The sequence below is a fragment of the Sciurus vulgaris genome (genome assembly GCF_902686455.1).
Source record: "Sciurus vulgaris genome assembly, chromosome: 5".
NCBI lineage: Eukaryota > Metazoa > Chordata > Mammalia > Rodentia > Sciuridae > Sciurus > Sciurus vulgaris.
The window spans coordinates 51,431,745-51,456,684 of NC_136465.1; the positions used below are offsets into that span (position 1 = coordinate 51,431,745).

The 24,940-nt window shown below is 41.2% G+C and overlaps 1 protein-coding gene across 1 annotated transcript in view; it reads right to left on the minus strand.

Moving 5' to 3' along the window:
- The window catches only part of IKBKB (inhibitor of nuclear factor kappa B kinase subunit beta), a 44,660-nt gene that overhangs the window by 15,241 nt on the left and 4,479 nt on the right, over nt 1–24,940 (minus strand). The window contains exons 3-8 of the mRNA XM_079141542.1: nt 19,396–19,490; nt 18,250–18,367; nt 15,507–15,576; nt 6,681–6,769; nt 5,577–5,666; nt 3,285–3,409 (exon numbers count right to left, since the gene is read on the minus strand). Coding sequence (XP_078997668.1) covers nt 3,285–3,409; nt 5,577–5,666; nt 6,681–6,769; nt 15,507–15,576; nt 18,250–18,367; nt 19,396–19,490 — 587 coding nt within the window. The remainder of the gene's footprint in view (nt 1–3,284; nt 3,410–5,576; nt 5,667–6,680; nt 6,770–15,506; nt 15,577–18,249; nt 18,368–19,395; nt 19,491–24,940) is intronic.

The window sequence follows — 24,940 nt, forward strand, 5'->3', positions numbered from 1 at the left end:
TCTATTTCCCAACCTATGGAACTTCTTGGGGTATCTGAAGTGGTATTTAAAGGAAAGAAATTTAAAACCAACTGGCTTCCATCCTTCTTGATAACAAGAACACCACCTTATATTTCAGTTTCATAGATAATTAAGTACTTTGCCATGGTTTCCTTAGTTGCTATGATAACCTTGTGGTGATGTTATTTTTAGTCCAACACTTGGTGATAAGGAGATGAAGATGAAGTGATCTGTCTGAGGTCACACAACTGGAATGGAAGAATTAGGGACTGAAAATTACTGATGGACTTTCTGCTCTGACTAAATGTACAAATACATCTCTTCCTGAAACTCCTGGGAAATTCAAATTAAAAATTCTATTGTCCTGAATAGTTCTCGCTGGCAAATGAACTGGCTTATCTGAAGCATGCATGAGACACAGAAGAGCTGGTGTCTGGCACAGTCTTGCAGTTTCCACCTCTGGCAGAAACTGTGATAAGTGGAAATCAGGGGCCCCCAGGCTTTCTAAATGAAATGGGATGGTCCTCCTATAGAAAACAGTCTATCAATAGAAAATTACAAAAGAACACATTCAATGAAAAACTTATTTTTTAGGCTGATCCTAAAATTGATTTCAAAATTTCTCCTGTTCTGAAATTACTGTGACCACCTGGCCTTCTAGCAACGATGAGAGTAGTTCTTGGAAGAAGATTCTGGAAACAATAGACTTATTGTGAAGATGCTGAGCCATTAGAGATATTTTCAAGAACATTTGTTCCTCTAGTTTTAATGGATCTTAACCCATCCTGTTATAAATAACGGAAAAGTTCAACATCTGAATTGAAGAAATGCAATAATCCCTTGGTTAATTAAAATCACTATAGATGCACAAATAATTTCAAGCTGTTTTCCTGATGGTTTCATGCCTATACTTATGAAAGTCCCTAATATTCCAGAATCTATGCACCTTAAAAAAGTCTTCTCCATAAGTCACCACAGGAGGGCATACTTTGCCACTTTGCTAGAATCTTCAAGTAAAGGGACTTCACCTCTGTCCTCTTTACATTATCAGTGTCTGGGATACAAATATGGAATTGGCCGCCATCACATAAAACCTTTCTTCTAGAACTCATTTCAGAGACTACATTTTATTCTTATCAGTAAACATTCTCATGATGTAAACACTTGTCCTTTGAAAAGTTAATGTCTTTACTATTTCCAGAAAGATATTTAGAAAGAGGACAACAGCCAATGGCAATGGTGTGGAGAAGAGGACAGCTTTGTGTGTTCCTGGAAGAAGTTATATTTAAATAACCTTTTTGGCAAGCAGTGTAATACACATCAAAGCCTTTAAAATGTGCATATTCTTTGATCTGTTAATTCCATTCCTAGGAATTTATCCTAGGGAAATAACTATGGATGCACAAGGATTTACCTACAAGGATGTTATTTCTGTTTTATTTTAAGAAGTAACAATTATAAACCACCCAAGCTTCCAAAACACAGCACAAGTTAAATAAACTACAGTGTAGTCAGACACTCAATGGAGTACCACATGGACATTCAAATAATGTAGAAAAATATAAAGTAGTTCCAATATTAGTGAAAAGCAAGGTATATCAGAGTATGTAAAATAACCTATTTTTATTTTTAAAAATTATAAAACAGGCACACGCTGAAGAGACTGAAGATACACAAAAATGTTCAGTGATTATTCCCAGACTGTCTGATTATAGTTGTGTCTTTTAAAAAATATTATCTGTATCTTCCAAAATCACAAAAACAAAACAATTTATCTGAAGTAATCAAATTGGGCAGTACTATTTAGGCTCAAGACAAGGATTTTTTGTGTTGTGGATAAATTGGCTTTGAAGGAAATTAGCATGTGGAAGAAAGTGTTCAAATTATGCCACCAGTGGTATAAAAAAGGAGGGGGGATGCAAAAATGAACCAATAAATATAGGCCAATTTGGTTGAGTGGGTCTAAAAACATCCTTGGAAGCAAACAAAACCCAGTGGAATCAGGTGGGGAAGGGGACCGGGTTGGAGACCGGTATGAGATGACTTTTTAGTACATACTCTTACATACTTTTGAAGTTTGAACCATACAAACTTATTACTGCTAAAAAAACCCCAAAAACAAACAAATAAACAAAAGCCTTGAAATAAAAAACTTTTGAGCAACAACAGCATCATTTGAATTAGTGTGTAGCTTCCCAAGAAGTAATTTTCAATGAAAGCTACTTGATTGGGGGGAATGTTAATTTTTAAATCATGTATTTTAATAATGATCAACCTTTTTTTTTCCCTCCAGCACCTGAAGTTATTTTAACTGATAAGTAAATATTGTACATATTTTCTATGTGTAACATGTTTTGAAATACATATATATTGTGGAATGCCTAAATCAAGCTACTTATCATATGTATTACCTCATTTACATTTTTGGTGTGATGATTAAGTTACATGTCATAAACAACACATTGCTTTTATAACTACTAAAAAATGTTAAAGAACAGAGTAGTTTTTAAAACCTTAATTGTATCCTTTTTTTATTAAAAATCTTTTTTAAAAATATTTTCAGTTGTAGTTGGACACAATACTTTTATTGCATTTATTTTTATGTGGTAGGAGGATCGAACCCAGTGCTTCACTTGTGTGAGGCAAGCGCTCCACTGCTGAGCCACAGCCCCAGCCCCTAAAAATCTTTTTTTTTTAAATAATTTATTACATTCACACTTAAAGCCACTTTCTTATACTTTTTAAACAAAAGTTTATATTCAGGCCAGGCATGCTGGCACACACCTTTAGTCTTCAGTTACTTGCACTTGAGCCCAGGAGCTCTGGGTCAGTCTGGCAATACAGTGAGATTCAATCTCTTTAAAAAAAAAAAAAAAAATGTGTATTAAGGTGCACTACAATTTGTCCACAATAAATTTTCATGTAAGTATTTCATGTGTAATATGTGTGTATGCTTTATTTGTTTACTAATGCACAGCATTTCAAGTGCACACATTCACTTAATAGTGGACAAGCAGGCTGATTTGTTACTGCTGAACACAGAACAAATAGCACTCACACAGTATTAAATTTAAAGCTGTTACTCAACAGCCACTCCATTTTTCTAGGTTTGTGGAGTTTGAAATGCCCATTTGCTGTATGCTTTCCTCTCAGGAGACCGAACACAGACCACTCAGGTCCAGCTTGGGGGCACCCAGTGAACTGGGGACAAAGTGAAAGAAATGAACAGAGGCAGGGGTCACTCTGTCTACTAGGCAGCCTTCCCCATCTGGGCTCTCACTCACCACTGCACAGGCTGCCAGTTAGGGAGGAAAGGCCGGAAGCCTGTGATGCACTCGAAGGCCAAGGTGCCGAAGCTCCAGTAGTCCACAGTCACTGTGTACTTCTGCTGCTCTAGCAGTTCCGGGGCCTACAACAACACAAGATGGAGGCAGACCTAAGCTGCTCTCTCTTCTGAGAAGCCACAGCAGGAAGGCCAACCAGCTCATCTAATCATGCCCCTCTCTGCCCCGCTCCCTCCTGGCTCCTTCAAAGGGGTCTAGCACATCCACTCAAGGGTGAGGTGACGACCACCTGAGGATGGCGGTCTAGCTGGAGGTACTTAAGATTTTTCTGTACCTCACACAGTCATTAAGTGCTGAGAGAAGAGCTAAGGAGTCAGGGCCCCGAGGGATTATATGTGGTAGGTCACAGTAAATTATTATGCATTTCACTGTGCTTTAATTTCTCCCCTTTAAAAATGAGGGTTGCAGAATTTCAAGTGTTTATTGAAAACTAAATCAATGCAGGACCCAGTTGTGGGTGCTGTGTAGAAATGGGAAGATAGGAAAATAATACCAGGCTGTGCATACCAAATGAACAATACATGTATTAAATGCTAACTGAATCTCCTGAACCAAGTAACAAGTGGCCACACAGTGGAATGGGATATTTACAATCGGGCAGGAAAAAGCTAGATGCCTGACTTCCTCCAAAGCTGAGAGAGCTGGGGTGACCCAGGAAGGCACCAAAGCCCAGGTGGGGCCAGAACTGGCCTCAGAAGGTTTGTTGCATGAGCAGGGGACAGAGACATTACCGAAAGGATTTCATGAGCAAGGGAGACAGAACTGTGTACAATGTGGGTAGAAATGTGACACAGAAAGGTCAGGTAGTCCATGATGGGAGAAGAAATTTAGGGATGGTCAGGTCAATCTCTGGGTCTGGTTATGGACAGATGTTTTAATTCACAAAGGTGAGCTACTGGTCACAGCATGGGGTCCCCCTAACCGCAGCTGAGCTGATGCAGCTGAGCTGATGAGGACTCCTGCAGCTATTCAGCAGGACAAACATAACTGCATGTTATATGGATACAAATGCCTGAATCACAGCTGCCCACAAGTCACCACCAGGAAATCTCTATTCCACAGAGCAGGTGATAAACAGAGTTCAGTAGTATCACTGGTAGGATACACAAGAAATATTAATGCATGCAGAAAGAGAATAACTTATTTAAAAAATAGGAGGATACTTAAGCTCATCTAGCTTTCAACTTTTTGTATCTATCATCCTGAACCACCTCACTGCTACCACTAGCTCTCAATGGGCCTATGGAAATAGCCTTCTTACTGCTTGTCTCTCTTGTTCAGTTCAATTCATTCTGTACACCAAACTGAGAGCAGTCTTTTCAAAGCCTGCTTCTTCACCAGGGTAGAGCTCTTCAATGATGTTCCAGAGGTATTAGGATATAGTCTAACTTTTAACCCAGGTAATAAGCCCTCAGTCTGTCCTCTCTCTCCTTCCCCAGCATCAACTTCAGACCCCCTCTTCCTTCTTTAGGTCTCAGTCATACTCTTGAGTCTTCCAATGTGCTGTCCCTTGACCCAAAATCTCCCCTCCCTCTACCTTTGCCCTTAACTTCTAGCCCCTCTACCTACTGATCTTCCAAGGCCCCAACTAGGCTAGGTCCTATACATCCCTGTAACATACTGCAGTTTTCCTCTGCAAGGCTCACTGCAATGTAATTCTTAGTTACCTGTATATCAAGTTAACACCTGCTTTCTTGCTAAATTCTAAGCTCCTGAAGAACAGGGAAGTGCTTACCTTCTTTCTCACTGCATCACCAGCTCTGAGCACAGCACATGGCATACAGACTATACTAGACCAATATTTCTGAATGAATGAGTGATTCAGAACTCAGATCACATAAAGCAAAGAAGGCTGAAGAGCTGAGCCTGGACTCCACCTCAGTGGATCCTGAGACACCGCATGGAAATCATGGCTTCTATAGACTAGCATAACCACAGATAAAACCCTTTACTTCCAGATAAAATACTGAAGGACAGTGAGGTTACAGTTCTGTGTAAAGGCACACTGGCTCAGCCCTTCTGACATCAGAGAAGATTACCTCCTTCTGGAGGCATCTGTTGGCAGAATATGTTGACTTGAGCAGATGATGCTTCTGAGCTCATGAGGCAATTTCTATATATCTAGGAAACATCCAGGAATCAGGCGAGACCTAGATGCAGGCAGTTAAGGATGGAGAAGAGCCCCACAAACGAGAGAAACTCATAAGCATACATGTAAATCCCATTTCTTACCAGGTATTGCAGGGTCCCCACAAAGGAGGTACAAAGACTGCCCTGATCCAGTTCCTTGGCATATCCTAGGTCAATAATTTTGTGTATTAACTGAAAAAAAAAAAAAAAAAAAGGGAGAAGGAGAAATCTGAGGGTTACCAAAATGTGTTGTCTTTCTACAAAGATTCAGATAATTTATCATTAGAGCAGAGATATTTCTGAATTCCCAGAGGATATTAGATCCTAGATTCCTAAGAACCAGATACATAGGAGAATACACTGACTACAGCAGAGAAAACAATCACTGTAAAAATGCTAGGCATATATTCTCCCTCATTCTGCCACCAATCACAAAAAGGCCAAAATTAACTGGTCATGGACCAGCCCTCAAGATTGCTAAACCTGGCCTTCTTAATATGAGAGATCAGGCCAGCCCCTTCTCAGGAAATACTTTAGTTCTCAAATTTTAGAACTACCAACAAGAATGAGTATGCCCTGGAAGGTCATAGACAAGAGTCAGCCTAGGATGCCGTCTGAGCTATATCAGGAGGGATTAGTGACCCAGGAGCTGAGCTGCTGTATTCCCTTCATCAGCCCAGTCAAAAACAGCGTCAAGTCCTGTATGGAGATTACCACTGCACCTAAGCAGGGCAGCCAATCAAGAGAGTCATAAGAATTCTGGGAGACGCCTGGCTGGACAAAGCTTGAGATCAGTAAATGACATTTCCAAATGTCTTTTCTCAGATACACTGACAACCAATTTACAGTTGATTTCCATTTTAGTATTAAAATTTGAGGCTCTTAAAACAAATGGAAAACAATAAGTCAATATCCAAGAAACGCTAGTCCCAAAGTTTGGGAGTGAAGGTAGGACAACAAACAGTATTTTCCTTATCAGATTCCGGCAACTTGGGCAATTAACAATGTGATCCGTTCAAACCTGCCTCTATCTGCCAGTAAGGACTGTTTGCTGAATTTTGTTTCAAGTAAAAAGTATTGCCAGAGAATATATGTGACTCAAGGAAATGTGAATATAAACAAACCTACAAAACATGTTCTTTCTCTACCAGGGCAGCTTCCCTGAGGCAGCTCCCAAGACTTCCTGAGTATAGGAAGGTCACTCACTCTTTGCTCTCCTTGCTGCAGAACGATGTTTTCTGGTTTTAGATCCCGATGGATTATTCTGTTTTCATGAAGATATCTAAGTGCAGAAGCTGAGGAAATGCAAAGGGGAGTAAATTTTTATTAAGTTTAAGAAATGCTTTTCATTACAGAGTCTCCTATCCTATATAATGTGCCCCTGAAATGTATTATATAACTTTCAGTGCACAAACTCACTGTGGCAGGAAGGAGCCTGGGACAGATGCTCCTCAGGTGGGGTGAAGGGAACCTGGCTAGATAAGCAGAACTTATGACTACCACAAAAATCTGACTTGTTGGGCTGGGGAGATAGCCCAGTTGGTAGAGTGCTTGCCTTGCAAGCACAAGGCCTTGGGTTCAATCCCCAGCACCGCAAAAAAAAAAAAAAAAAAAAAAAAAAAAAATCTGACTTGTTTATGCAAAAATTCTAAGGGGCTCTAGGGGAGCTCAGTGGGAAAACACTTGCCTAGCAAGTATAAGGCCCTGAGTTTAGTCCCCTGCACTATAAGAAAAAAAAAATCTTAGCCTTGCATCCATTAGGTCACCATGGAGTTCAGAGCAGTGATTCTCAAACTGAATTGCCTGGACCTGCAGCATTCTAACTTAGAAATGCTAAATTCTCAGGCTCACCCCAGCATTGCAAGTTCTCCAGTTGATGCTGACGCTGAAAAAATCTAAGGGGAACTTCTCTGGTCTAAAGGCCATTTGGGTAAAGAATACTATGGTCATTAAGACCTAGATTCTAATTAGGATGGAGCTGGCTTCAAGAAGACACTGGGAGTCCTGAGAGGAACACAGTAGGAACACCTTCAACACATTTCAACAGTTCAACACGTGTTTACAAACTGTGCCCAGTTCTCTGGTAGGCTCTGTGGGGGATATGATAAGGGAAATATCTCCAAATCTAAAGAGTTCAGAATCTAGTTGGAAAGAGAGTCTGTGGAATACTGCCTGTGAGGTCATTTGATACACACTGTTTCTGCTGTGGAGAAGAAATTCGATATTACATAAGAAGAACCATGGCACAGAGCAACAGGGATCCATCTGCAGCTCAGACTCCAAGAAGATGTGATTTTTACCTGAAGAGGGGTTTAATCAACTTTAACAAAAGTCCTAGCTAACTAGGTTAACTAGGAAAGAGAAAAATGGAATAAGAATTGGAAAGAGATAAAATTATCCCTATGTGAAGGTGATATAATATTCCTGGAAAACTCAAAAGACTAAAAATTGGAAAGAATTTAGTAAGTTGGCTAGAAACAAAACGAGTATATACAAATCAATAGCATTTCTCCCTGTTAGCTTATCTAGTTGAAAATGACAAGAAAAAAATCCCATTCATGTTAGTGTCAAAAACAAAAACATCAGAGTGAAATTAACAAAAAAAGTACTGCTATGTAAGAACAACTACATGTTATAAAGATAAAAGCATAAATAACATTAAAAAGTTTTGAAAGTTTATGACAAAAGATACTATAAACAAAGTCCAAATACTAGAAATAAAGTGAAAGTCAACAATCAGGGAATGACTGGACAAATTATGGTAGATCCACATTATAATTGGCAACTCTCTTAAAGTAATTCAGGTTTATAGTTTCTGACTCAGAGGGCTGTCAATGATGTACTGCCCAGTGACCTGTTTTTTATGAAAATAAAAAGCAATAGCAACATTAAGAGAGGTTTAAAAACAAGCCCTCTCTGTGCCACCACACACATGCTTAAACGCCCCCCATGCACATATAAACACACATAAATACACATAAACTCTCTCTTTGGGTCAGACTGAGAATGCAGCCAGCACAGAGTAGGAAAGTGGGCAGGCTTGCAGGCTGGGTGGCTGGTCTCATCTATTCCCTCCAGGATGGAGCATTAGGCAGAGTGGGGTAAAAAGCCTTCCACAAAAACCAAGTGATCAGCATGCTCTATGAAGACTTTCAGCTGAACATTTCCTAAAAATGCACTTGTAAGGCAAAATGAGAGAGCTAAACAATGGAACTACATTTTATTAGGCAAGTTCTAGCTCAGGACATTAAGCCATACTGGAAAACTAATTACATATGCCCTTTTAAATCCCGTCTTTGAACATAGTTTCAACATTTCATACTTGTACCTTACCTTCTTTTCTTTCATAAGTGACAGAGTAGACTAGTAGGCTTAGGTACATTTACCAAATGAAGTCAAAGACATACTGCTTTCCATGTGCCTGAATTCCACTCCACCTTGGTCTCAATTGTATTAACTTTTTCTTATTTTGGCAGTACTAGGGACTGAACCCCAGGGCTCATGCATGCTAGGCAAACACTTTAACACTGAGCTACATCCTCAGCTCAACTGTATTAACTTCTAAAAGCCAAAACTTCTTACTGACATTTTCATTTTTGTTTTGCTATTTTTATGAAAGAAGTAAAGTGAGGTATAATAAAACTCCAATAACCATACCTGCAAAACCTTGCAATCAGAGATGGCACTACTATTAAACTTGAACTATTGGCCAGCAGGCACCAAGGTCACATAATAACTTAAAAATCTGTTTACTGATGGATTCACAAAAGACCCATTTTGATATATAACAAGATGCTGAAGAGTATCAAGACATAATATATGTAAAAGTGTGGGTTAGTTTATTCCAAAGCAGAATATGTGAAAGTTGAGACTCATGTGTTTGACTAAGTTACATATGCCAGAAAGGCCCTGAAGCCAGAAGTATAACATTTTAGGGCAAATTACACAGGGCAATTACCCAGTGAGGTGTCTCAAAAAGTCCCCAATGAGGAGGAAGAGTTCAGATAAGATACCATATTAGTCTCCAAACCTCACTTGTCACCAAATCTTTAGAGAAGGGATGGCAACTGAATCCAATGATAACTATTAATAGCTATGTTGATTAAGCAACTGTACATAACAAACTTTAATTCTCATTTCAGGGTAGTCATTTATTCTCAAATATTTCTGTTCACTACACAAAGTCTAGAATTGAAGAGTCTGACAGGTATAGTTATATTTAGTTTCTTGGACTACACACTGTCTAACTGAAAACAGTAAAACTTCTGATAAGCAAGATCTCCTAAATGGTTTCCCTTGCAGAACAGGTCTTCAAAGAATCTAGTTCAGTCTGACAGAATCACATTTCACAAAACAGCCTCTGAAGAGTAGTGTTAGAAAATTAATCAAAATTGTCTAAAGCCAAGAGAACCTGAATGAATGAAACTGAATGAAAAATGCAATATTGAGATTTTTTTAAAAGTGTTGCATCTAGAAGTTTATAAAAAAAAATCTACACTTCTGGAAATAGTAATAGTACACATTTATGAAAACTGAGAACTACATCACTCCAATGCAAAAAAGCCAATAGTTATCTTTTCATGTTCTAATAGCAGAAATAAGTTATAAGAAGTACACACTCTGTGTGAATTTTTAGGCTATACCTTAAGGGCTGGGGATGTAGCTCTATGGAACAGCACTTGCCTAGCATGCATGAGGCTCTGGATTCATTCCCCAGCAACACACACAGGCAAGAGGATGTCCATGCACTCAATCAAAATTTACTGTGTGCCTAGTATGTGCCAGCCAGTTTGTGTCCCTGGACTTTGCCAACAAAGCAGAGTGGAAGGCCAACTGTGGAGACATGGAGATTTAGTCTGGCTGAGTTTACCAGCTAAAATAGGCTCTATGACTAAACAGCAAGGTAGCAAGGCAGCAACACCAAGTACTAAGAGGAAAGTGTAAAATCATTTCCTCAGTCTTTCAACAAGTATTTGTAAGTGTCTTCTATTTTGACAGGAACAAGGGCAGAAGACTCCTTTGAAAGAATCACTGTGTGTGACATCAGGTCTAAAGCTCTGCCCACAAAGACAGAAAGGCTGAGGGCCCTTGGGGAGGTACAGGAACAGAACCCTAATAAGGGACAGCATGGGTAAAAGTCAGCAGGAGGATTAAAAAGTGGGTTTTGAGAGTCAAGTACATGATAGGCTGGCTACAAGGGGTGAGGAAAAGACTAGATTAAGAGGATTCGCCATTAGATAATAGTGGATTTTGATGAAATGTCTTTTCAGAGGCATGAAAGAGATTAGCAAAAGGAAATCAGCAAGAGTTCATGACAGTGATTTACTGTGACACTGAATTAGTGGAGGCAGTAGTAACAGAGAAAATAGGATATATAACATAAAGGCAGACTGAACGGACTGCAGAATTTTTAAATGGGGGGTATGGAGCAAGAGAAGGGACAGATTCTAAGAGGCAAGATTAAAAATTGACATGTTGGAAAACTGACAGAAAGATGGGTCTAGTGACACAAGAAAGTGGATGCTGGGAAGGGATCTGGTTTAAGGAAGAAGTCTAGGACTTCAATTTGGAAGCAACTTTGGGAGAAATTCCTGTAGTTATGGATATGGACTAAGGATAGAGATCAGATTTTGGAAAAGATATGGCTGATAAAGATGCCATAAGAACAACCCTGCACATAGAATACTGGAAAACAGTGGACCACTGGTCGGTGTGGAGAAGGATGAATGGGATGAAACAAGAAGGAAGAGAAGGTAGGGGGATAAAGCTCCTGGCAAAAGATGATGCAGATGAGGTACAAGAGTCTGTGGGAAGCTGTCAGGCTGGGAAAGCTAAGGGAAGCTCAAGGACAGTCTGGGAAAACCACCATGAAGATCAGCTACCTAAGCAGTGAAATGAAATAGTTGGGGTGGTATGGGCCTTAGAAGTCACTTAGGGCTCAAAACCCTCATTTAAATTTGAGGACCCCCAGACCCAGAAAGTATCTAGCCTTGCACAACGTTAAAGAGCCTAGTAAAGCAGAGAAAGCCAGGACTGAAAGCCAGTTGTCTTTTCTTTTGTTATTATTATTGTATTTATTAATCTGGTTATTTTTGTTTTTCAACACACTTATAGAGACAGATCAATCTGAGATTAAGTAACCAACTTTTGTTATAATCAACAGTAGAGTCAGACTGATGCATTCAATAGAACAAGCAAGAAAATTCACAAGTAGGAAAACACTAAACAGAGCACCCAATGTTCTGCTTCCTAATGGAGCTCTCTTCCTTCAAGCCATGTGTTCTCCCTGTAACCCTCTCTGCTCTTTCCTGCTGAAGTACTGGATGTCCTCTAGGAGGTAGAGAGGGTGATGCAGGGAATGAAGCACAAAGATGTGGGGCAGAAAACAAGGTGGTTAGTGTTATAGCTTGGATCTAGAATGTCCCCCAAAGGTCCACATGTTAAAGGCCTTGTCTCCAGTCTGCAGCACTATCAGAAGTGGTGGAACCTTTAAGAAGCAGGGATGAGTGTAGGTCTTCTAGTCACTGGGGGTGTGCCTTTGAAGGGGACAGTGGGACCCCAATCCCTTCTTCCTCCCTCTCTCTCTTTTGCATCCTGATTGTGAGCAGTTTTGTTCCATCCTCATGATATGCCCCCCCTTGCCATAAACAATGGGGCCAATGAAAACTGCAAAACTGAGACAAAATCGATCTCTTCATAAGCTGATTATCTTAGGTATTCATTACAGTAACAGAAAACTGACATATTCTGTCACCATAGCAAGTCAGTCACCTAGAGAATCAAGGTGACCAATTCTAATATAAGAGCCAATAAGGCCATGACAATCACACAAATGGGTCCAGGCCTGCCCAGCTGGTCTCAGGATCCCCTGACCCCTGGTATAAGGGAGTGATGCCATCTGATACTCTGTTTTTATCTGCTTAGCAGCTTGTTCCTCCACTGGCAAAAGGAAACAGAGTCCAGTGTTTTCCAAAGGATAATGAGCAAGACTTTAATTTAGAGTTCACTTGCATATAACTTCCTTGATCTATTTTAGGATCAAGTTGTGTGGAAGTTCAAATCATTTCTGGCTGCTTCCATAACTGCCCCCACATCTCTTGCCAGTATAAGGGCAATGGTCTAACAGGCTTGCCCTGGCACAGGAAGCGGAGGGTTCCCCATGTGCTTGCTGGCATCCTCTAATTTTCTCATGTGTATTCTGCAATGTCTTCTTGGCAATTTAAAGTTCACTGGAAAAAATCCTACCTGTGTCCATTATCTTGATGCTACTATGAATAAAGTAGGGGAGGTAGGGGTAGAGAAGAAATTAGAAGCAAATAAGTTTAACCCAGAAGAGAAGGCAATAAATCTTGACCCTAGAGTCAAGGGTGTGGCTCTGCCACTTATCTGAAGTCAACAGGGCAAGGAACAGCAGTGGCAACCCCAACAAAGGAAACATAGGGCCAACACTTGGAACAAACTAGAACAAAATATGCTCAGGAAATGTTTCAAAATACCAAAGAGTTATGTTAGATGAGCTGCTCCAAGTAAAGCTTTTGAACTCTGACTCAGTCACAAGATCCCTGCAAATGAAATAAATCTAATGGGTCCTGTATACAAATCAGAAATGCAAATAAAAATGAAACACAAGCTTATCAGTGATCTTAAATGCAACCACAAAATCAGGGGATGTGACTGCATCCAAAAGCTGACTGAGATAGGAATGGATCTGGGGAAGGTCAGCCATTTCCAGGAAGGAAAGTCTCATAACACAACCACCTGTCATGTTTGCTGGATTCAAACTCAGGTCACAACCAAAATTAGGACCTGAGATTTTTCAAAAGAGAGCCATAAATACAAATCCAGAGGGGGAGGAAATGAGCCAGGAACAGCTGACTGTACATTCTGCTAGGAAAAGAGTGTTGTGCTCTGAGCTCTTTGTATACCATCTCATTTTATCATTATAACAATTCTAATGAAGTTGGTTACATTCCTAATTTATAACTAATAAATCAGACATTCTAAAAAATTAACACACCCCAGGTCACACTATTAGTAAGTGGAAGAGCTGGTTTAAGAGCTGGGAGTGTTGAAGATAATATATGGGCATCGGGTGTTTGCAAAAATAAATTCTTATTTAATTTCCTTTAGGGTTTATTTCATTCATTTGATAAGTTTTATGGAGAGGCTGACATATACAAGGTACTACTCTTCTAGAAGGTGGTGATAAAGCAGTGATTAAAATTTCTGCCTATAAGAAATTTAATTCAGGACTGGTGGTGTAACTCAGTGGTAGAGTGCATACTTAGCATGTGCAAGGCCCTGGGTTTCATCCCCAGCACCCCTCCACCAAAAGCAGTTTAATTCTAGTGTACTAGTTCTTCAAAGACTAAATAGTTCCAATTTGGGGTTAAAAGAGGAACAAGAGAGAATCGGTGACTTAAAGAACTAATATCCCCTACCTCCTATGGAAGAGCTGAGCTGTACTACATAAGCACTTTAGAGCTCACCTCATTATTCTGATTCACATATAACTTAAACGTGTGTGAGCAATTTGGGTAACACAAAAGTTAGCACACAGGTCAATGGTAACAGGATTCAAAATACACTCAGACCAAAAAAATCTGCAACCAGTAGAGATGTTTTTAATATATCAGTAGAGAATTACTTAGGAAAGTAAAATGGCAAAAGGCAGTTATGGCTCCTTGAAGTCAATAATGTAAAGACCTTCTAAATAATTACTTGCTAAACATAAATAATCCATATGAGCAAGCCATGCTGCAAGGAGTTAAGAAAGCAAGTGGAATACTTGACTTCTAGATTAGATCATCTAGGAAGACAGTGAGGGCCCTTCCTGGCAACACACACAGGTCCACAGAGAATCAGTGAGGCCAATGGTGGCTGCCCAGTCGTCAGATAAGACTCGTGTAATGCCTGTCTGCCTTCCATGTGAACACTACCCAAAGGAAAAAGACACCACATAAAGACTAAGAAGTATATTTTAAATGTCAGATTATTTGGATCTTAGACTTCATTAATTGATTCCCCACTGCCCCTTCACCCTCTATCCAAAGAAACAGAGTAAGGAATAGACAGACTCACACCAGCAAGGCCAAGAGTCTGAGAGACTAGAGGCCCTCTCATTCTTCCAGGTTAAGAGTTAAAGAACACAGCTTCAACAGGGTGGCAAAATGCTGGCCACAGGTGAATGTAAGGGAAGGGTGTGTGAGTTTCACTGCACTACTCTTCTAACTTTTCTTTTTTTGGCAATTTGCAAGGGAAAAAAAAAAAAAAAAAACCTTAAGCAAATAAAATGTATAGCTTCAAAAGGTTGAGAAAAAGCGGGAATTAAAATGAAGTCATATTCAAAGATAGACTCTGTATAACTTTGACCCTTAGATCCCAAACTATCAATGTCCACCAATAATCTTGATTATTAGTTTTTTAAATTTTTTTAAAAAGACCTGAGCAAGTCTCTATGGCAGGCACTTCTGTTTTCGTAGGCCAGAGCCAGGGTCTAGGAGATGGTATGTGACCTCTGCAGGCTGAGGCAACTGTTGTCCCCAAAGCCAGCCTGGACTTCTCAGAGCATGCCACAGACACCCTCATCTGAGGACACTGACAGAATCAAAGGATTAAACAAGGGTAGTTTTTCCAACGCCTGTAGTTGGCAAAAAACCGCCAATGTGGAAGTGGAAAAATTCAGTGCCAAAGGATGAAATTCATTCAAATGACAACGTATTCCATCTCTGGCCATTCCAGGAAAGTAGGGAGTGGAGATTTTTAATGGGAAAGGAAATCTGTTACTCTATATGCATCATAATTCACTTCGTGACTTAGTCAGGAAGGAAGGGAAATCTATTTGAGTTCAGCGCCTGCCTGACTAGTCCCTCACTGACCCCTCCATTCCACTAGGGCCCCCTCCATGACCCCATCCAACCCTCTGTAAAGACCAAAGGACTGAAATGTCTCCTCTCTATGCTCTGCAAGGATTCACAGGGGCACCACACTCTCCCTGAAAGACACGGCCTAACTTCCAGGGCTGGGATTTACCAATGTCACTCAGCAGGGTGAGGATGGCTCCTTCCCGCAGGCCACAGCAGTTCTCGAACTGGTTCAGGTACTGCCAAGAAGTTGAGAAGCAGTGTCAGTGTGAGTGGTCACAAACTACCAATCAGCCCTATAGCATCTTACCAGCCAAAGTCACCTAAGTGCCAACACCAGGCCCTAGGCTTTGGGGAACTGCTTTTGAGGGAGCCTAAGCAGTAAAATTGGCAGGACTGGTCCAAGGAGAAGCAGGAGCAGGGGCTCTCCTACATACACAGCACTGGCCCTGATGGTGGGGGCAGAGGGTATCTGAGTCATTCTAAGATGAGAAACTTTTGGTCTCACCTGTTGCTGCAGTCCTGAGGGAAGCAGGCCAGAATTTAAGCTCAGCTCAACTGGCTGGGCTAGAAAGGTATTCACTGAAAACCACCCTTTGACCACTTCCCTGACAATGCCTTGCCACACAGGGTGATGAAAGCAGAGAATAGTTAATGTGCACTTACTACAGGCCAGGCACTGGGCTAAAGTCTGCATGGATGAGCTCACTAAGGCTTTAACTGCATTATCTCACTGAACCCTCACAGCTTCTGCTGAGGTAAGTACTGCTAGAGTTTCCACTTCAGAGATGAGAAAATTGAGACGAAAGGATTCTAATATCTGTTAGTTTAGGCAGCTATCAGAGGGCAGGGCTAGAAGGTTTAGGTGAGCCACCTGGTGCTTGAGCTGGAGCACTAACCCTTTGCCCAACTGGCCACTTGACTTATTAAGGGGCTCCACATGCTGCTGGAAGTTGGTCTCAAATGAAAACAATAAAGAAAGTAACTTCCCAACTGAGGCTTATGGTCACTAATTAGTATTAATATTCATGAATATTCCAGGGTCTATTTACCTACATGGCATTTGGACTTCACTCTTCTGGATTTCTTCCTTTCTTTTTTCTTTTTATTTTTTGAGACAGAATCTTGCTACATTGCTGGTCTGGAACTCCTGGCTCACTTGATCCTCCTACCTCAGTCTCCCAATTAGCTGGAACTACAGGTGTGCACCACTGTGCCTGGCTGACTTAATTCGTTAAATCAATTCTAACTTTGGCATTGCTGGCCAAGTTTCTCTCTCTGTGCCCATGGGTGTAGGTTTTGAACTTCTTAGAGGAGGAAAAGACGGGCTCTTATTTGGGAAACAAAAGGAATAACCAGTGACAAAAGCTCTGAGCAACAGTACCCTCCCCACAGTGCTACTCCAGATAACAGCAAGGACTCCCCTGAGATCATCATGCAACCCATCCCAGGGCAGTCATATTGGAATTTTCATCATCTTCTTCCCGGGTTTATTGGCTCTTTATTGCCTAGAAGATCAAGTGAAAAATACCCTGCTTCACTTCAGAGTCCTCTGTAATCTGGCCACAACTACCTACTTTCCACAGCTGTCCTCTAGGAACTCTCCACTCAATTACAACAACATGGCTTTATCTCCACACAGCTGCAGTTAGTAATTGGATGGTTGTCAAAAGGTTAGGAAAACATCAGAAAATCAAAGCACTGTCACGTCCCCATTTCTCATTTGCTATTCCTAGACCATTCCAGTGACTATGTTCACATCCTGCCAGGCAGTCCACCACTCCCAGGGCATGCCCACCTCCCATGGCTAGAGAAAGTTCCTCACGTAGACCAACCCTCATGGAAACTTTCCTTTTAAAAACTAAGGCGGAAATGCCCAGAAGAATGAGAATAGTCCTTGATATGAGTCTGGGAAATTGCCATGTGTAGACAGAATACATGAATGTACATCCCTGACCTGATCCCTACAAATCATGGGCTTTCTGGAGTGAAGAGCTGAGAAGAGCTGCACTAAGAGCAGGTTCGAGCTTTTATTTTTCCTATGCTAAATGGCACTGCCCAGTTTCACAGATGGGGAGGAGACTGTGGTTGGGTTCATATTAGTGTGACCCCAACTTGGCTCCCGCACTCCTGAGGCCTGAGGTGACCTGACCCCTCTGGTCTATGATGTCCATCTACACTGCAGAAATCCTATCTGTGCACCAACATCATAGGGCTAATGAAAACCATAAATGGGTACTGTGTTAAAGCAGGTCATGTGGTGCTGTTCTGGAGAACAGTTGGGAGGTGGCACATGGAACCATCCCTGAGACTAGGGACAGCTGCCAACATCCACCTTTAGGTGTAGGTTCTGGGACAGGGACAGTCTCATAGTGAGAAGGAAGAAGGCAAAGCCCAGCAGGTGAGTCAGCAGTAGGTCTGGAGCCACAGCCCAGAGCCCCAGTGACTAAGCTAGTCCCTTCCTGCTATGATCTGTGACTCTGTGTGGTGCTGTCATATCTGTGGAGAAAAGCCCTCCTCCTAAGATCAGCGGCAACACTGACTCTAAAGGACTGATGTGGCCCTAACATGCTGAGGGAGGAAAAGTTTGTGTTGGAATTCATCCAGTCTCTCCCCATGCTCCAGATCTGATGATGAGTTTTCCTTTTTACTTTAATAATCACAGTGCAAAATGTACAGAAGGCCTTCCCTGACTTTCTCGTAAGGGCTTCTGATTCAGTCTCTTGATTCACACACATACATACAACACCAGCCACAGTAGGGATGTAGAGGGGATTTGAGAAGGACAAACAAGCCCACTGAAGTCACCTTGGCTCCTTGAGCTTCTGGGTCAAAGTCCCAGTTTTTCTCCCTTCCTTGTGTCCCAGCCCTGCCTTGATGAGCTGTGTACCCTACCACCCTCAAAGCCTCACCTTTCGGAGATCTCCTCCTTGGCAGTACTCCATGGCCAGCAGGGGCAAGTCATTGGGGGCCAAGTTCTGCATTCCCTCAGGGACATCACGAGCAGCCACCACATTTGGGTGGTTCAGTCTAAGGAGGAGAAAACAATGAGGGTAGAACCTGAACTTCAACTCAAATCCATTCCCCTTCTCCATGTCTCAGCCAAACTCACCTTCCAACCAAGGCCTGGAATAACCAAGAGTTCTCAGAAACAAATAGAGGAAGACGAGGACCCAGGAACGAGGGCTTACATCAGTCACCAGGTCAGTTAGCATCTACCCAGCTCTACTTCCAGCACCCTGAACTCAAGCACCCTGTGAGTACATCATGTGTCACTTAATTTTCTTTAGAGTGTCCCATTCCCAGACCTCACTGTATTGCAAAACTGCTTCTAAAAGCAGAGAAAACAGAGGAACTTCAACCTCACACTATTCAAGAGGGATGAGATGTGTATGCATGTGAGCACACAATCAAGGTGGACAGCTGCTCCTTTTCCTTTACTTGAAAGGTTGGCAGAGGGAGCACCTGTTTGCTGTCTTCCAGGCTAACAGTGCTACCTACCTCCATGCTCTCCTAACTCGGGAGACAGCATCCACCTGGCAAGTGACAGACCCTGGCTCCACAATGGAGGAATAATTAGCAGTAGGCTGACAACAGTGGAGAGTCTTACACCACCTTGGAATTGGAAATACAGGGGAAGGAAGTTTTTGCTAACAAAGGAAAATTCACCATGATAACTATCTATTTATCTATCTCTATTTATTTATTTTGAGATTGGTTCTTGCTATGTTGCCCAGGTTGGTCATGAATTTCTAGTTTCAAGTGATTCTAACACCTCAGCCTCCCAAGTACCTGGGACTACAGGTATGCTTTCATATCCATTTAAAGTTATTTAATGTAACAAATAAAACTGACCAAAATAGTCTTATGTTACTCCTCTAGAAGTCTCTAGAAGAGGAAAGTCATTTATTTGTCAGCCTGGCTCATATCCCAACAGAGGGAGTAAGACATGATTCTCTTTTCAAGATGCAGCAGGCAAGGCCATTGCTGCAGACTTCATTTCAATATCCCATGACCATGGTGGCAGTTCCCACAGCTCAGTACAACCAAACCCTCACCTTCTCATGATCTGGATTTCCAGGCACCAGCGGTCTCTGTTCCGTGGGCTTAGCTCCTGCCGGCACTGCTTGATTGCGATCTGCTCACCTGTTTCCTGTAGGAAGAGCAGTGTGTGGATCAGGGGAATGAATCACCAAACATGGTTACTTTTTGGGAATCAGAGACCACAGTTGTCTCTAGAGAGCTCCAGGGCACCTTCCCAGTCTGGCTGCTCTCCTCACCACACCCACCTCTCAGCCTGCGCTTCTCCAACCTCACTTCTACCTATATAGAGCCTACAAACCCTTGAAGGCCTTGCTCCATTCATACCTCCTCTATGATACCTCTGCTGACCATTCCTGCCCAGATTAACTTCTACTTCTCTCTCCAAACTCTGACTACAAAAATGACACTCTCATATGGCTAAACCCAATACTTGATGCCACACTGAGTGTCACTGTTTCAAGTAAGAGTTTTGTCTCTTCAGAGAGAATACAAGCAGAGTACAGGAGATGGGACACAGGCCAGTCCCAATTCCAACTGTCTCTTACCACCTATGCGATCTTGGGGTCACCACTTGCTCTGACTCAGTGTCTTCATTTATAAAATGAAAATAATGACGCCCAACTTCCAGGGTTGTTATGAAAATGAGCAGTGTCCTGTCCCTGGTAGGTGTTTGAAGACCCTACTAAGAGGACAACTTATCACAATGTAGGTACTTATGCATTTAAAAACCTCTGAAGTTTGACTCCAACCTGCTTACCCTACCACTCTCCCACGGTTCAGGCTTCCAAAACTGCAGCTAAATTATACCACCCATTCTGGTCTGTGTATTCCAAGTCTATGCTCCTAATCATGCAGTACAGGAACTGCTATCCTCCTGACACAGAGGGCCTTGCCTTCCTCTGAATTTCCATAACAGGTAATTCTTTCACTGCATACACCCACTAATGAGCTATTTTCTATAGGGAAACAGCACTTTTTCTCTTTTCTTTGTTAAAGTATAGATTTGTCCATATCTATGGGCTTTGGCCTCTATACTAGTAATTAGCACAAGGTCCTTCATTGTGGTTTCTTAAGTGGAAGAGAAAGCAATCAATAATTTTTTTGTGTGACTAATCAACTGAATGGTTAGTTCCTAAGGATTAGCTCATCTCTCATCACTAGTGTACCAAGGAGCCAAGGGGGGCACATATGACCAAGCGTTCTGAGGCTGCACAGCTGGTGGCAGCTGTGGCCTCAGGTGCTCCAGGCACCATCAGGGGGCCTCCAGGATGGCCAAGGGGCAGCACTCCCCTAGTTGCAACTCCAGTGGCATCAGCCTGGAAGCTGATCCAACTACCAGTAACACCCTGACCTGTGTCAGTATCCTGTGTATTCTGTGCATCTGCAGCAAGAACCTCCCTCAAAAACCCCACACTCAGCACACATCTGGGGAGGAGTAATGGCCTTGCAGGATGGTAGACTAAATGTGACAATAAGGAAAGACCTCAAAACTATACCAACATTCTACAAATGTTATGCTTTATAATAACTCTATGTAGAAGCTTTATTTCCATGTAAAAAGGGCAAGGGCAAAGAATTGCAAACTATAAAGATCTTTAAAATCAACTACAACCATACAGATAATAATGTTGGCCCCTTTGAAGGATATACTACCAGCCCCACTAGACCATTTTCCTAGGTTTCTCATTTTATGAAAATGCATACTAAAGGAATCCTAAATGTTCTAAGTCTAACATTCATGTGGTACTGAATGGGACTTAAAGACAGCACAGGACTGTGGCAAGTCTCCCAGTGTGCATGCTCAGCAGCATGTCCTTATGGTGGCTGAAGTGCATCAAAGCCTTCCATTTACCAGACTGGCCAAGATCCTTGGCAGGACTAAGAAGCCAGCTAATAAGAAAAGGAACAATGCAAATCTCCAAACACAATCAAAAGTTGTCTAATAAAGATCACTGAGTCATCAATCAATAAGCCAATTCTAAAACTGGCATTCAAGAACTCAAAGCTTCAGAAATAAGGTGGAAGCATCATTCAACCATTACAGCTCCATTGCCAGAGAGCAGATATTTACAATAACTCCAACACTCTTTCAGCTGCTTTCATCAAAGCCTGAGATTGCTTTGCTCAAGCTCTCCAAGCATCTACCATACATGTCTATTTTCTATTTTGATTTTTGTTTTTGCAGTACTGGGGACTGAACACAGGGCCTCATGTATAATAGGCAAGCAAGTGTTCTATCACTAAGCTACATCTCCAGTGCCTACTCTTTTTAAACAGTTCTACTTAGATATAATTAATGTAATAAGTTAGTCTACAAATTGGAAAATTGTAGTCTTTTGCTGAACACAAACATTGGATCTCACACACAGCCATCACCTGCCCAATCCTAAAGCCAAGAATAGATTTTTATAATGCAGGTAGACATTACAGACTGAAGATTAGATTCTGCCCTTCGAGCTCCAAACTCCAAACTAAAAAGAATGAACTAACAAGTCTTGGAATAATAGGATGTAGAGTTTAAAAATAACTTTCCACTTATAGACAGCTCAGTTTAGGCCTACAGTTGAGGGGAAATCCTAACTTCCTAGGCTTAGAATGTCTGAGATAGATGTAGACACATAAACTTTTCCTTACACAGTGACCCTCATTGCTCCTAGGAAGTACTCTAAACATTCCCATTTTTCTGAAACTCTAAAACATTATCATTCATTCAAAACAGAAATCCAAATAGAATGATTTTGTTACTAAAAACATAACTGCTCTACAAAGCAAAATTCAATTAAGTGGTACAGAAACAGACTATAGATAATGGTTTTGAAACTGGAGAATTTCTTTTTTTCTTAGCAGGGAAACTCAGACAGTAGTTAACAACTGACTTTATTTTGCCTGGAATGCCTAGAATCTAGCTTAGTTCTATGGAAGTTGAGACTTGCCCTGAATCATGTCAGTATTAAACTTTTCAGTAAGTAGATTCCTCATGTGGGACAAAATTTTAAATTGGCTTATATTCTGAATAAATAAAGGGACAAACAGTATTATCTATATTGAATGTGGTTGATTTTTAAGGTCCTCACAGTTTGCAATTCTTTGCCTTTAATGCATGAAAATACATAAGTTGACTAATTAGAACAAATTTTACAAACAATAAAAAAAAAGTTGTGGGGGGCTGGAGATATAGCTCAGTTGATAGAATGCTTGCCTAGCATGCACAAGGCCCTGGGTTTAATCCCCAGCACCAACAAAAATAAATAAATTAATTAATTAATTAATAAAAGTTGTGTATAAATGTGCATGATAAAGTACAAAAAAAGTAGGGGTGAGGGGGCACACATCCACAGATCTGGTAGCCACCAAAAGGTGCTTTAGCAGAAGTGAGCCAGGTCAGTTTTACATAGGAAACAAAAGGGGCTAGCTCAGCTTCCCTAAGTTAGCTTCTTAATGACTCAGGGGAAACTCACAGGAAACCAAGAGCTCCATTTAGACCCTTAGCCCAGAAAAGCCAGTTGCTGGTTTTCATGGCAACCATGAAACCAGGCCTTAGTGACAATTAGTAATAATATCCTCATTCCTTCTCAGACCCCGACTCCCAAGATGAATGTTTTGGAGAGAAGGTGCAAAGCTGAGCCCAGAGAGACTATATGGATAGGACCAAGATTGGGGAGTAAAAATGTCCAGAATCCAGCTGCAGCTCCATCGCTAACTCATTACACTTATTGAGGGAAACAACCTTTCCTCAGCATTGATCAGAGGGCTATGACTCCTTCAATTGTACTCATTGCAGAGCAGACACCCAATGGGCACAACAGCTTCTAATCTCACCCACAAGAGCCAGAAACATGGGCTCAGGAGACAAACATGTAACTCCTTACTTCACCTGGCAAATGTGCGGTGTTGAGCCTATTACTTATCTTTGGTTACTTATCCATAAGTGACTCTACCTTTTATTCAAGACTCTACCCCTTCCAGTGCTGCCAATTAAGAGGAACTGTAATATCTAATTCATAGAGAGCTTTGGATTAACTATAGCACTATCATTTCCTTTCTCTTGTCCAATGTAAATATTGCTCTACTTACTTGAAATGTCTTCTCTTTTCCTGTCAGGCTACCTATCTCCTTTTAAGATCTTGCTGAAGCTCCATTTCCTCCAAGAAGTCATCCCTTGCTTCTGAGTATTCAAAAGATATAATGTGGACAGAGCATCTATCACTGCTGGCACATGCCATTTGAAAAATGGTAGCCATTATTATTTCCATAATATTTCATGCTTTTAGACTTACTCAATATATTCCCAAGTACTAATTTTATTACCTCAGTTATAAGAACATCAAGGACAGGGGCATCTATTTTTGCTCCTATATCACTGATGGAGTTTAGATTCATGCCCAGTAAATTCATAGTGAACTCACTGATCAGAGCAGAATCTTCAGGACTTTACAACACAGACAAGCAGAAGTGAGCTATATTATCCAGTATAGAATAGTGCTATTTCACAGGAAGGATAATTAATAATACCTTGACTTCTAATAGCCAGTGCATTACCTCCATCCTCACAAGCATCCCATAGGACCCCAAGGAGTACTTCCCAGCCTCTTTTATATCAAAGTATACAGAGAATATATTTGCAAGGCATCCTGGGATGTTTTCGGATTCTTACAGAGGGCACTTGCCCCAAGTCCTGCGGACTGTGTTGGGAATCCAAAACTGAGGGAATCAGTATCTAAGAACCCCAAAATGCATTTGGGAAGTTGTGACCCAAAGCCAAGATTGTGACACTTCAGAGTCAGGATCTGAAGTGAGGTCTATATGATTATAAGCCACTTGTTTTCCCAAAAGGTGCTGCAGGCTGAAGTCACTAGTTATCTCCTTTTCTTTTTCCTTTGTAGGCTAACTATGTCTTACTAAATATATTGGCCTATCTAAACTACATTGCTAAAAGGTTTATGCTGAGCTTTGGGCTGGAGGTTTAAGGGCAGACCAACAGCAAGGACCGTCAAGGCCCATGCTTTGAAGGAAAATCAAAGAAACTGAGAGAACAGGGGTGGGATCATTTATTACACTGTCCTTCCTCACTGGGATATATAGGTTAAGTATCCCTTATCTGAAACAGTTGGGACCAGAAGTGTTTCCAATTTTGGAATTTTTTTTTTTTTTTTGGAATATCTGCTATATATGAGATATATTGGGGATGGGATGCAAGTCTAAACATTAAGTCCACTTGTTTCATATGCACTTTACTTGCATAGCCTGAAGGTAACTTTATACAGTATTTTAAGTGCAGCTGCATTTTGACTGTGAACTGTTGCAAGACCAAGTATGGAATATTCTACTTGAGTCATGTGGGTGATCTTGAATGTTTGGATCTTGGAGTGTTTTGGATTAAGAATGCTCAACCTGCACTCTTCTGTGAGCTCTTGGTTTAACCAGAAAGATTTACATATTTTGTCCTTCAAAGAGTGTTTCCCTTAATGCTTTAGAATGGTTTGGATTGACTATGGAGAACAAAGGAGTACTAGGAATGAAATACGGGGAAGGTCCCCGTGATCCCTATCCATGGGCCCT